Here is a 14,256-nt window from a genome sequence, read left to right as displayed (position 1 = left end):
GCAGGCTGTCACAAGTCCAAGGTCAACCTGGGCTATATGGCCAGTTCTAGGCCAAGCAGGACTGCACAGGAAGACTCTGCCTCAAAGCTTCAAATATAGTCATCATCGGAAGGGTAACAAGAAAACTGTCTCATAACACCACTTCACGGAACTGAGAGGCCTGGCACTGGGAACAGAACCCTAACCAGCAGTAAGTGAGTATGTGAGGATCTTCCTACTATCTGAGAACATGGGGGCAGGCAGAGGAATATACAGCTTGTGAGGCCTGAAGAAATGAAATAATTGCCTGTGAATAATGGTGAAAATATTTGATGATGTGACTCCCAGGGAAGCAATTATGGTTAACCCCTCATTTGTTTGGCATTTGCCAGGATTGAACTGTCCCACAAAACCAAATTTTCCAGACAGCTAAGACTTTCCTATTTATGTCTCTTGAATGTTTTTAACCATGCTTGATGGAAAGGTTTTTGAAATAGATTGTTCAGTTTTCCTTCTTGAACAGAGAAGCTATAAGAAACAATGCTTTCTTGGATACCTTTGACTCTAAACATAAGAAAGCCTGGTTAATGAGGTAAAATAATAAAGATTTTTAATCACCTCAGAAAACAAGGGACCACAGAGATGAGAAAGCTCAGTGACATCTCTGCAGTCTCCTCAGGGACACTCTGATGCTGGGGCCACAGTTCCAAGCATCAGGACTTCACATGATAAGATCAGAGGCTAGAATGAAATGGGGGCTTCTGTCTCCACATGTCTCTAGTCAGAGTGGAAAATATTTCTCAGAAAAGCCCTAGCCAACTTCCCCTCAGATCCCACTGGCAACAGTGAGTCAAATTTCTTTGCTTTTGGGGGAATATAGTTCACTTATCGAGTGCTTGTATAACTTCTGAGAGACCCAGGCTCCAATCCCTCAGAGCCACCAACAGTCGCATGCCATGGCTTCTAGGAGTCTAAGAGAATCAAGTGCTCACAAACTGGATAAGAAAAGGGAGCTGTGCTCATGGCGGGGTGCAGGATAGAAAAGGGCTGTTAGGTAGGCTGCCAAGGGTGGCTGCTGTCTTTACCAGGATTCAGGGTGAGGGATGACTTGGATGCATAGTGTTCTTTGCTCTTAACACTATGTGGCCTCAGACCAGGATTTCCCCTCCTGACTGCTTTATCATTTATTATATTCTCCTTTTACCCAAGCCAGACTGCTAATTACCAATACTTGCTGCTAAAGTACTTTGTCATTGTCTTGCCGTGATTATGATGTTTTATTTTATTTCTGAAAATGAAAAATTCTATAACCAAAGTTATTCATGCTATGCCTAAAATATTCTGAAAGTCAGTCAGGCTGTATGTCCGGTGCATGGGATGGAGTATTTTTTAGCTGTCCTAGGTCCATTTTTCCATGGTTGATATATTTGAAGATGTGAGACTTTCCCATAGAACCCTGTATCTGAGACAGCCCTTTCTCTGCTTATGGTAAAATGATGAGCCTCTGTGGACAGGCAGGGCAGGTCCTAAGTGGGCAAGCAGTGGCCACACACTGCCCCTTACTGTGCTGTGGAGAAAGGCATCATGCTTTATCCGTGTTCAAATTCCTCTCGTGCTGCCACCTGGTTGTCCCCTGGGAGCTACCATTCACTCCATGGCAGTGACCATCATGTGGCAGCTGTCTAGAATGCAGCCTCGTCACGCCTGTCTTCTCAGGTGGCCAAAGCCATGTAGACAAGACTCCAGAAGGGCCCAGTATGTACAGAGTTAAAAGTACTTGATGTGCCTTATTTAAGCCAGTTCTTAAAGAACCATAAGAGCTGTTCAGATCTACTGAGCTAGTGAAGACCATCCATTCTATTGATAGAAAGCTGTCCAGATCAAATGTGTGCGAGTCACTGGCAAGAAAGCAAATGGTTGCAGAATTGATATCCATAGCCAGACTGTGAGACTAAATTGCTTAGGCTCCACAAAGTTCCTTCAGAACAAGTTAGCTGCTTGAAGCCTATAGTAATTCTTTTTTATCAGTTAACTTTAAGTAAAAGTTAAGTGACAGAGACATTTAGAGATAAGGGAAAATAAGGGTTTTTTTGCTAACTTCCAACTAATTTGTACTATTCAGATCTTATATGAAAAATGCAAAGTAGTTCTGAGATATTGTAGTTATTACATCATTTTATGCATAGATTAGTTTTTAAAGAAGCTACCATTTTATTGACTACTATTTTAGATAGAATATAACTGACCTGAGCAAGGTATCTATAGCTTTAAATGTTTATGTTCTCTTTGTGAATTACCATATAGATAACTTTTATCTTTGAAATCCTTCGACAATTCCTGTTCATCTAGTTGCAGTACAGGAAGTTTTCTGATTTGAACATTAGCTATAAGGACACTCTGTTCTCTATGGAGACAAAAAAGAATCATGTAATGAATGCTTTGGGAGATTATGGTACATATCAGCATAGAGCTTGCTGATACTTAAAAACAAAATTCATATCTTACTTGAGTGGGTAAATAGATATTTATAGTTTTTAATGTTTCTAATGCTAATTGGCATTTAAGTCAAAGAACATAGTTCAAAACTAGATAAAAAAATATTTCTCAACATATCAAATACTAATAGCAACAATTCACTTCTTCTGCAAAACAAAATAGTGGGAAAAAATTGGAAGGCATTCCAGCCAGATGCAGGATTGCATACCTATGTCCCAGATACTCTGGAGTTGAAGGCCAAAGCATCACATCATCCCAGGAGTTTGTCACCAGCCAGAGCACTATACTAAGACCTAGTCCTGTAAAAGTTTCTCTTTTCAGGGGACTGGGAGAATGGCTCAGTCTGTAAAGTACTTGCAAAAAGACCTGAGTTTGATCTATATAGAAAGCTGAGCATTGTGACATGTGCTTGTGATCCCAACAGAAAGGGCAGACACATGGGGATCCTCCAGCCTACTGGCCAGTCAAGTCTCACCAGTAAGCTTCAGGCCACTTGAGAGATGCTTTCTCAAAAGGGATGGATGCCATTCCTAAGAATGACACCTTTGAAGTTTTCCTTTGACCACCACAAGCACAAACACTAACACATGTGTACCTACCTACACACACACACACCTTTTGTTTTTAGAGAAACATAGTCTAAAGCCCCCCCAAAGCCAGTAGCTTGAAAGTCACATAGCCCATAGTAGTAGCCACATTACTTTTGATAGTGAGTGATATCCGTTTATAAATGATTGTATTGAATTTTGTTATTTGAAATTACTCTTTTTATAGGTAAACTAGCGTATTAAATACTTCTCTATTATTGATGATTGCTTTGGAGGTTAATCTGAATGTTGTTTTCTATTTGGAAACTTGAATGTAATACAGTGAGGAATAGTGTACATGAACAGGCATTTGTTCCTAAAAATTAATCAGAGGAAATTAAATGAGTATCAGAAAGGAAATAAAAAGATTAGAAAGCAGTGTTTGTTCAGAGTAGCTGAGGATGTTATAGACCAAGCTTTGTTATATGAAAGAACCCACAGGGATTTTCAGAATTGAGATATTTGTCATTTGGATTGAACTTTTCATACTTTTGTTGTTTTGTGTTATAAAATCTCTGCTTTTATAAAAATAGACATGTATGGAGACTGTCATGTTGTGCCACTGAGAAATGTGACTAAAAAGTGGACATTCTCAGTCTTGCCCTTTTTCTTTGGTAGTGGTGTGAGTCACCAGTAGAAACCCCCTCTGCCGCTGAGTCAGACATCATCAGAGTCCAGTACACTCAGAAGTTTGAGAGGCCCTACCAACAACACAGTTTTTTGGTTGGTTGGTTGGTTGGTTGGTTGGTTGGTTTTGAATTTTTTTTTTGTGGGGGCACAGTGAGTTATCATGAGGGGAGTCGTTAAAAAACAAAAACCATGAAACTAACTTTTCCTTTGAGAAGTCACATATAGGGAAAGTACTAGGATCTGCATTTTCCAGTGAGGGAGGGATACATTCCATGTTGCTTTAATATGTATCTCTTTGTGCAGCTAACATTTCCGTCCTTCATTCTTTACAATGGAGGTCCTGGCTTACTGACTGAGTTGTAATTGCAACACAGTTATAAGCAAGTTATGCAAGAGTATTCTTCAGTGTCACACAGTAGAAGCCAAAGATTTGAATCCTGGCTCTAGGTTTTGTCTCCTGCTGATGCCCAGTCTATGAGAAAGTTGATAAAGTCCATGCACTTTCTAGTTTACTTGTCTGTTAAATACACAGTTTCAAAATAATGTCCCTTTCTTGAAGTTTTAATTAGCAAAGCATCTAAAATGTGCTCTACAAAACTAGAAAATTCTATACACATTGTCATTGCGTTTGTTAATGTGCCTGTTCTCTGTCCTAGAAATGGATAACATTTACACAAACATTGTGTACCTCAAAGAATGTTGAAATAGTTTCTGGGGATGCTTTGCCTCTACTAAAACTAACAAGAGATTTTATTTTTAAAAATTGATTTAACCCCAATGATAAAGCACACACTACATATTAGCAGGGGGCATGGGCTCAGCTCTGGTGTGCAGCAACGGCAGAGTGTTTCTGCTTAGATTTGTCCCTGTTGCAGCCCATTAAGGAGCTCCCTCTGATTTACAAGATATAAATATATGTGGTAACATATGTGGTAAAAAATGGAAAGTGCTGAGTATGGAGATTCACTGCTTGATTGGAAGCAGAATGATAATTTTATTTTTCTGGTAGTCTAGTTGGCACAGCCTATCAAGTAGACAGATTATTGAAGGCCCTCTTTGTCCCCTTTTCATGTTTGTTCTTGAAAACCATCTTCCATCCTGCCCTCCCCCACCAAATTATAGATGAGGAAGATACTGTCCCACCCTTGAAAAGCTTATGGCATAATGAAAACTTAACACAGTTACATGGCTAGCTCTGCAATGGCCAGTGGGCAAGGCCAGGGCCCAGGAGGTCAGACAGTGTGGGATGCCATCCTGGTTATGCCTAAGATTCTGCCTGTGTCGTGGATTCTTTGGTCCCTCATGCCATCACTTTGATCCAAATCTCAAGTGGTACTTGTGTCCAACTGTCGTATACCCAACATTCTGAGTTAGCACAAAACATGTCTTAAGATGTGTTTATTGCTGGGCAGTGGTGACAAATGTCTCTAATCCCTGCACTTGGGAAGAAAGCAGAGGCAGGTGGGTCTCTGTGAGCTTGAGGCCAGCCTGGTCTACATAATGAGTTTCAGGACAGCCAGTGCTACACAGAGAAACCCTGTCTCAGGGGGGAATAAAAAGGATGTGTTTATGAACTCCAACTTTCTTTTCCATGTTTGCCTTGCAGTTGACCTGCCCCTGTTTTTCCCTCGAGATCAGCCGACGCTCACATTTCAGTCCGTCTATCACTTTACCAACAGTGGACAGCTTTACTCCCAAGCACAAAAAAATTACCCATACAGCCCCAGATGGGATGGAAATGAAATGGCCAAGAGAGCAAAGTAAGTGGCCCGTTATTTGACTGGCCATGAGTTTTGGTTGGTTTTTTTTTTTTTTTTTTTTTATCTTGGTTTGGTTTGTTTGTTTGTTTGTTTTGATTTTTGGTAAATGGATTATAGGAGATATGAGATAACAAGTTGAGTTGTAGGTAAATAATGTCAATAATAAAAATGTTAGCAACTTCTTATATGTATTTTAAATGATAAATTTCAAATGTTGTTAAACAGATTTCCTAATGAATAGTCAGCATATGAATTCAGTATCTCCTTTTCCATGGGAAACTGCATCTCATGAATTATGTTGTTTCTCCTGTGTGTTGCATGTGTCTTGGTTGTATACTCACACAGACTCCTTAGATCTGCAAACACTGCTGTGGAACTTGTGCCTCAATGGAGATTGACGTTACTAGCCTTAACAGTTGAGTGTAGAAAGGCTGTCACTACAGTCATAAGGATCAGGTTGATCCAGAAACATGATGATTGCTTTTTGTAGGTAAAGACTTCAGTGTCTGGGCCAGCAGTATATGGACCATTACCTTCTAGACTGAAGGAGCAGTGGATTGAAATGGGATTTTCCAAAAATAAATCATAGTGTAATATGTGGCTAATACTTTGTCATTCTGCACAACCATATGCACATACCTGTGATCCCATCTGAAGGGTGGGCAGAGCCAAAGAATCATAGAAAGAAAACTGTCTCATAAGCATCCTCCATTTCTCCTCCAGTATTTATTAACCTCTACAGTGTTCCAGGCACTGTGTGCCATGCTGAGGATGTCATGATAAAGAAACTAGAAACTGTCCATGGCTCATGGAGCCTATAGCCCAGCAAGGAGATAAATCATGCCAAATTCCTGACAGCTTTAAAGAACCTATAACAGAAGATGACCTTCCAGGCCTAGAAACGTCTTGATTATTAAGACTTCCTGTTCTTACCAACTATTTCCTGATTCGAGTTTTCTTCCCAGGGAAACCCCTCCTGTCCTCTCCCATCATCTCTCTACTACGAAACCCTCATGTGTGATAGGCTCAAGGCTCTATAAGAGCGCCCTTCTCCAGCACTCCAGCTACCCCAAATCGCTATGTACAACCCACAGTTGTTATCTGAAACTCATGTGCCTTTCTCCCTGTATTTTCCCTTTATATCCAGTCTACTGAAGTCTGAAATTCTATTTAAGGAATAAATAAACATATGCAAATGTAACTAGTAACAACTATTAAGACCTCTGTTGAAATGCAGTGGAACAAAGGAAATCTAAAGCAAGGTTTCTGTTTGAAGTCTTGCAGTTGTTTAATTTTCTGGGCTTTCCCTATGTATACATAGGATCTGCCCTTAGAAGATGGGCCATTATTTGTGGTATGTGCTCCAGAGTCTGAACCAGACATGTCTTTGTGGTTTCCATGGCAAAGCTATCTTGGTGTGCGTGTGTGTACTTCTTAAGCAGGCATTTTAGCATGTATGAATTGAGTCTTTAAGGAGCTGTAGACCACAAGCCTGTGATTTCAGTATAGGAATATCATAAGTGAAGCCTGTTTATCTTAACAGATTGGTTCAGACTTTCAAGAGACATTTGCTTTATGTTAACACCAGTCTAAAGAAAACATCTGAAGTCGTGTTAAAAAAGTCTGCCTGCTAGTTTAGTGGGGATAAATCCATTTTAGATGTAATAAAAGAGACAGCCAGCAGCTCATGCTCGCTAGAAATAATAGCTTTAAACCCTATTCTTTAATTGAACTGAGTAATTACATGGGGCTGTGTCAGAGGCCAGGTAATGGGAAAACATAAGCAAGAATTGTCCTGTGGTTCAGTCTGAAAACTAGCAGAAAGGCATGGAGGAAAATGTTGAACAAAAAGAAAGGTCAGTGAAGCATTCCTCACATGCCCCGTTTCTGTATCCTATGAAAATACTGTACACAGTGCGTAAAAGGCTATAATTCACTTGGGAAGCTCTGCCCACGACATAAACACTCTCATGGTTTAGAACAGCCCCAGAGCCCTTTGAGTGAAATCAGCTGTTTACCCTGCTGTTGAAGAGCACAGTTCTAAACATGTGCATTAAAAAGGACACTTTCTGGCACTGAACAGCATGGGCTTTTCCTACCACAGTGCTTCTTGCTGATGTCAACCCAGCCAATCCTACCCTTAACAAATACAATACCCTAAAGTGACTAGGCACAGGCTTTGGGGTCATGCATGCCCCAGTTCCAACCAGAGTTTAATCCTATAAGCTCCATAGCCTTGGGCAGAGTGCATAATCTCTCCGAACTTCATCTTTTAAGACAGGGTTGCACTCCCTGCTGTTGAATGAACTTGCTAGGAAGGTGCACTCAATGAGGTAACATATTGAACAGCAGAAGCTTTCCTTCTTCTCCATCCTTCAGTGCCTGTATTCAGGGCTCTGATCCCTTATCCCTAAACCTCCTTCCATATGGGCTTTCTCATATACTCTAAACTCCCAGGCAACCTTCACCGCACTCTTCCAGGTCCTCTACTCTGGTCACATGTTCCTTTAGAATCTCTTTTTTTTGGGGGGGGGGGTTGTTTTTTTGTTTTTTGGGTTTTGGGGTTTTTTTTTGTTTTTTTTTTGTTTTGTTTTGTTTTTTGTTTTTTGGTTTTTTTTTTTTTTTTTTTTTTTTTTTTTAGACAGGGTTTCTCTGTGTAGTCCTGGCTGTCCTGGAACTCACTCTGTAGACCAGGCTGGCCTCGAACTCAGAAATCCACCTGCCTCTGCCTCCCAAGTGCTGGGATTAAAGGCATGGGCCACCACTGCCCGGCTAAAATCTCTTTTATGTTATTTTTCCTTTTTCTTTAACATCTTTATCTACATCTATTTTCTTAACCAAATGGTGAGATCTTTAAAAGCAAAAGCTTGCTGTAATTATCTTTTTATTGTAGTATAATTTGTGTATAATTTACAGTGCTGTGGACAGATTTTTATATAAAGTTCTGTCTCTGTCTTACAATGGCTCAGCTTAAAATTTTTGGGCCATGTAGTGATCTGAAAGCAAACATGCATTTGGTAGAATCCATACTTTGATCTTGAATTGTGATTTTTTTTTTTTGAGATACTGTTATTTAATACAATGCTATATGCTGTTCCAGAAAGCAGTAGAAAACCACAACTCCCAAGGAAGAAAAACAGTAGTCTAAGATATTCTATTTCACCAGACTCTGCTGCCCTACAGCTAGATACATAAAAAGAGTTTTTACTAAGAACATTTAATTCTTTTTACACTAATTGGGTGATTGATTAGGGGGATTGATTCTCTCCTTCTACCATGTCATTTCTAGGGATTGAACTCAGGTTATCAGGTTTGGCAGCAAGTAACTGTACCTGCTAAGCCACTCACTGGCCCACAGGATACTTTCAACCTCTTGTGGGCTTATTGGGCTATAACCCCTCCAAAAATTGAAGAACATCTGTTGCTTAAAGTACATACATACTTAGAATTCTTATGTCTCCTTCATATATTGGTCCTTCTGCCATTATGGAATGTCTGTCTGGTGAGGCTTTTTGACTTGAAGTCTTCTTTAATGTTAAAACAGCTGTTCCAGCTTTCTTCCCACAGAACGTAGTTCTGTGTGCTGTCCTTCTTCATCCCTTTTTGTTGTACTCAGTCTATCTGTATGTCCTGAAACCTTTTGTAGATTTTGATTTTTTTTAATCTAGTCTAATGGTCTGTGTCCTTTAATATTAGTTTGTTTATACTTAATATGACAAATGAGTTTTTTAAGTTTAAGTCCTACATCTTCCTTTTTTCAAATTTTAAAATTGGTTTTAATTCCCTTTGGTTTTGGTTCCTTTATTTTCTCTTTCAGTGTTCTTTTGGTTTATTGAAATATTTTGGTATATATCTTTATGTCTCTTTAACATCTCATTGGCTTAGTAACTATCTCTTCATATATTTTGGTTTCATATGCAGTAAGTATAACCTTTACTTGACACATAAATTTACATGAATATCTAACATAATTAATATCATAATGTTTCATACCTAATCTAAAAGCCTAAAGATGAGTCTCTTTGTGCCCCTAGTTAGCCTTTGTGCTATGATATTCATATGTTTTGATTTTGCATGTAAATTCCACAATAAATTGACTTTTAACAGTCAAATAGCTTTTAAAATGTTTTTTCTAACCAAAGAAAAACTATAATCTACTTCATTCTGGAATTTTTAGATAAAGGTAGCAGGGAATCTTTTTTTTTTTTTAGAGGATCTTACTATGTAGCCTTATTTGTCTTGGAACTCACCCTGTAGACCAGGCTGACCTCCCACTGGGATTAAAGGGGTAAATCTCGACACCCAACAGAAAGGTATTTTTAAAATCTCCTTTTCAGAACAAACCATCAGAGAGATGATATTCAGTGTTTAGGCCAAGAACACTGAGACTTACAGTCATTACCAAAAGAAAATTTCTCCTGCATGAAATTCAGGTGCCTCTGCCTTCCCTGTAGACTTCACACTGACAGTATATCCCCACTGTTATGGATCACCACTGCAGAGATTCTTATTCCCCTTCATGTAGATAAAATATTCACAAAGGTACAGCAGGCACTCAGCCACTTGAGCTCCAACCTCACTGTATAGTCAGACTATACACACATATAGACACATATAGATAGATAGACACAGTCCCTACCCTCTTTGCCACTTGCCTAAGGCCCCTTCCACGGGGACCTAGCATCCAAGTAGCTGTAGAGAAATGTGTGCAGCAGTTTAAGGGCACTGACCTTGAAGTCCTGGTAGCTGGTTTAAACCTGTCTCTGTCATTCATTTCATTCATTGACTATGCAACTTTAGGGATATGCATAATCCTCCCAAGTCTTTGTCTCCTTGTCTATAAACTGGTAAAGACTTGTTTAGAGGGTCACTGTGTGTCACATAGGGTTCTCTGTGTTGACATCTAACAAATTACCACCAGCTCCCCATTGTGAAGCACCACAGGTTATCACTCCAGAGTTTTGATGGGCTAGGAGGCCTACATACCATGCATGAGTCCAGACAGCTGCAATTAAGATTTAGGCCAGGACTTGTCTAAGTTGATTTGGGATGCTGGCAGAGTTCTGTTCCCTGTGGTAGTTAGACACAGCTCCCGGTGTTCCTCCTTATTGGATGTCACCTGGAGATCACTCTCAGTCACTAGAAGCTGGTTTCATTCCCTGCCTAGTGGCCCTCAGTTTTTAAGCCAGCAGCAGTGCATCAACTCCTCATATTTCCACTCTTTGACTTGTGTGCCTGGCCTACATACCCAGATTTAAAGGGACCGTCCCACTGACAGCTAGTTTCCCTTTCTTAACATTGTCTTTACCATATTGCCAGAAAACGTGATTGCCAGAATGGAATCCCCTGGTTCCATTATCTCGGCTGCTACAGGGAGCATGGCGTGTTAGAGTTCCGGCTTCTGGCTACTGTGTAAGGTGATGTAGGTATATATCTGTTGGGGTTTGGCAGGGTGCTTTCTTATAGAGCTAAGATTTTTAATTTTAATAAGTAATAGCGTCAACATTAAGACATACCCCAGTAACAAACTCCAAACCCCAGTGACCTGACAAGAGATTCTAAAATTTTAGGCTGCTGGCTCCTGTGTTTTTTTTTTTTTAATCTTGATGCCAACACAGCTAGCTAAAAATTAGAAAATCCCCACTTTAGAGTTGCATAAAACTAACCACCTGAAAAGACAAAACAAAAAGCAAAATAAGATACCTTGGTATTGTGTAGGTAACTTATACCTATTTAGATTAGGGTGGGTGACCTTTTTATAGTACTGTCTGGTCAGTGAAATCTATGCATAGATGGTGTGATTGTTAGTGAATTCCATTGTATTCCCCCTCAGGATGGTCCTAGCAGAGGCCTAGTAGGATTTTAGAATAGAGCTGAACCCCCCCAGTGCACCTACTTCAATGGTTTGTCACACATAAAGTCCATAACATAAAAGGAATCACTAAGATAGTTCAAAAATAGCTCCTTAGACAACACATGGGAGTAATTCATCATGAGCCTTCCCAAACCATTTTCCATTTCCCTTCTTGCCTCAAGGTCAAAAAGAGATGTTTTTCTTACCCTTCCAAAGCAGTTCATGGCTTCCCATGTGTTATTTTTCACTATATACTCTTTTTTATCATTTGACAGCCAGTTGTCTGTAAAGAATAATTTTCTTTTTAGCAATATTTTTTTAATTGTATATTACAAATTATTTCCATGAGTTTTCATTGTTTTTTCTTTAATATTTCCAAATGTACTATGGGTTGTTTGGGTTTTTTCCTTCAAAGTGCTTATTACCAAATGCTCTAATCCAGTCTCACGTATTAGTCCTTTAAATAAAACATCTAAATATAGATCGACTCCTTGATTCAAGAGATGGAGATAGATGGACATCAGATTTTGCATCCCCATCTCCAGTTCTCTCCATGGTCCCTGAGGGCCCTCTAGGACTCTTGCATTACAATGTGGAAATCCTAGTTCCGATTGGGTCCTCATAGCAGGGAGCGTGGGCATGGCCTGAGACCTCCTCAGAGGCCAAGGCATGACATCCAAGTGCTTACAGTATGAGATCCTTTGTATGTTTGTTTCCCCAGGAGTTGACCACTCCTCTTGCTTCTCTGTTGTTAGCTCCAAGGGTGCCTCATTTCTATTGAGCCTAAGCTATAGAAAGCCTTGGCTCTACTTGTCCCTGTGCCTAGTCAGCTGGCATCTTGAGAACCCACTAGCTCTGTGCTTCTCATCCTCTTTATCCACACTCAGTTCTAGGGAAAACCCTGGTGGGGGCCAGATAACTCTCTCTAGGCCATGGCTTCCTTGTCCTATCCCTTCCCTTCATGTCTGTGTTCCTGGAACTCTAGCTGACATTTAAGGATGCAGAATTCTATCAGGAAGGCAGGAGACCTGACAAGCTTTGCTCACTCACATCCCAAGACCCCTGGACAAAAGGGACAGAGGAGTTAAGGCAGGAAGAGGAGTCACTGGCTGAAGGCAGAGCAGCCCATACTAGACTCCAAGGAAGCTCTGTCCCAGGCCCATGGGGTCAGACCTTGAGACAAACACTCAATCCAGCAATGATTTGTAAATTTCTTTGTCTCTTGCTTTGCCCTATTTTCTAAGACCAGTTCCCTTTAAAAATTCCCAGCCTCATCTCAACTGAACTCCCCTTGGGAGAGCAAAAGGGAAATTCTCGGGCCTTGGGCTGTCTGAACACCCTGAGAGGACAGTATAGGGCCCCAGTCCTCTTGAGATGACAGAACTTCAGAAGGCTATCGTAACCAACGCCTGCCATCCTGCTTGCCTGGGGTTCTCTGTGAACCAGTCCCTGCATCCTTCTGAGCTTTCCCTCATGCTTTAAAAATGTAGATGCTATGGATAGAAAGGTGAGGTAAACAGCATGGAATGATGGCTCCTCAATGAGTATCAGTTTGAAAGTATCTTCAAGGGACATGGTTTGTTTTTACTGACAGAAGAGGGAACAACAGGGATGGGAGGAATCCAGTTCTGCCTGACAACAGGCATCCTCTCCAAATTGCGTAGGTCAGAGAGAGTGTGTTATTTATTAGAGCCTGACATCTGTTGCTGTGATGTGATAAGCTCCATTAAAAAGCCTGGCCATCAGTCACTGCTTACACAGATTCATCCCAGAACTAGCCTTTCACCGTCCTGGGAGCCTGCACAGCTCTGACTGTACCAGGCACCAACATTTGCAGTGCTGCGCTACCTCCCATCTCCCTGGGAAAGCCAATCAGAGCAAATCCCCTTAGCAGGACCCTTTGGCCCATCTTTTCTCAGGCTCCTTTCTGCTCCTCCTAGGGCTGGTTTTGAGCTCTCTGTCCACCTCTCTTTCTCAGTGGAAAACAGGGTTGGGCCTAAGCTTTATCCTCAGTTGTACAAGCCAAAGAAGCTGGGCTTATCAGAGGAAAGCTTATCAGGTGGGGGGGGGGGTATCTGGCCCACTGTCCAATTTTTGCTAGGGAAAGTCATATGGGGACTACTAAGTGCTCAGGCACGAGTTCTGATTATACAACCCCCTGCCATGGAGAAAGTGTTCTCCATCATTTGTAAGGTTTTCTGATTGTGAGTTATAGTCAATATTTTCTTTCTTAGAAAAATATACAAAAAGAAGGATAGAGAAGTTCTGGTTTAGAGTTTTTTTAATAACACACCAAAGAGGAATGTACATTTACTAATAGGATCAGAGTTCCCTTTGAACCATTGGAAGAAGACACATATAAGAAAACAAAGAAAATGCAAAGCTGTGAGGTAGGAGACCTGGATCTCATCCAGGCCCCACTCTTAACTTCCTGTGTGATCTTGGGAAGGGCATGCCATTTTCTGGGCCTTGGTACCCTCATCTGAAAGCATCAGGCGAGTATTTACCTGTTACCACTAAACTCTGATAGATGTGTGGAAATTTTAAGTGAAAAGTATGTTCAAGGTAGCATGGTAGTTTTTCATCTGTATTGAAAAACATCCATCCCTGTTACCAGAAGTCAGATACAAATTGAAATCTTACTAAATAGAATTAAGGACACCATGTACGTGTTGCTGTTTGTACAGCCTGTATCTGATATTTATAGAACACTTTAGCTGTGGAATGTGCACGCATATGCCCCGAACACACACCCTGTAAAATCACTCTAGATGCAATACATTTTCAGATGTCAAGTTAAAACAGCTTCCTGGGAATTAGGCTTGACTGTTCAGATGTGTGTGCTGGCTTCTGACACATGCCGCCAGGGCTGCTCAGGGCTGTCACGAGTGAGGTGGAGTGCAGCCAAGGCAAGAGGGCCCAGGCTCTCGTCTCTATCACTTCTCATTAA

The 14,256-nt window shown here is 40.7% G+C and overlaps 1 protein-coding gene across 2 annotated transcripts in view; it reads left to right on the top strand.

Moving 5' to 3' along the window:
- The window catches only part of Babam2 (BRISC and BRCA1 A complex member 2), a 374,321-nt gene that overhangs the window by 340,577 nt on the left and 19,488 nt on the right, over positions 1–14,256 (top strand). Inside the window, exon 11 of one of the 2 annotated variants that reach the window (XM_034514429.2) lies at positions 5,299–5,452. The exons of the other annotated variant lie outside the window; for it this stretch is intronic. Within the exon in view, the coding sequence (XP_034370320.1) occupies positions 5,299–5,452 (154 nt within the window). The remainder of the gene's footprint in view (positions 1–5,298; positions 5,453–14,256) is intronic. 2 annotated transcript variants of the gene reach the window in all.

This window comes from Arvicanthis niloticus, chromosome 11 (assembly GCF_011762505.2).
Source record: "Arvicanthis niloticus isolate mArvNil1 chromosome 11, mArvNil1.pat.X, whole genome shotgun sequence".
Classification (NCBI taxonomy): domain Eukaryota; kingdom Metazoa; phylum Chordata; class Mammalia; order Rodentia; family Muridae; genus Arvicanthis; species Arvicanthis niloticus.
The sequence above is the reverse complement of the archived record's forward strand: the minus strand, read 5'-3'. Positions and strand labels throughout refer to the sequence as shown.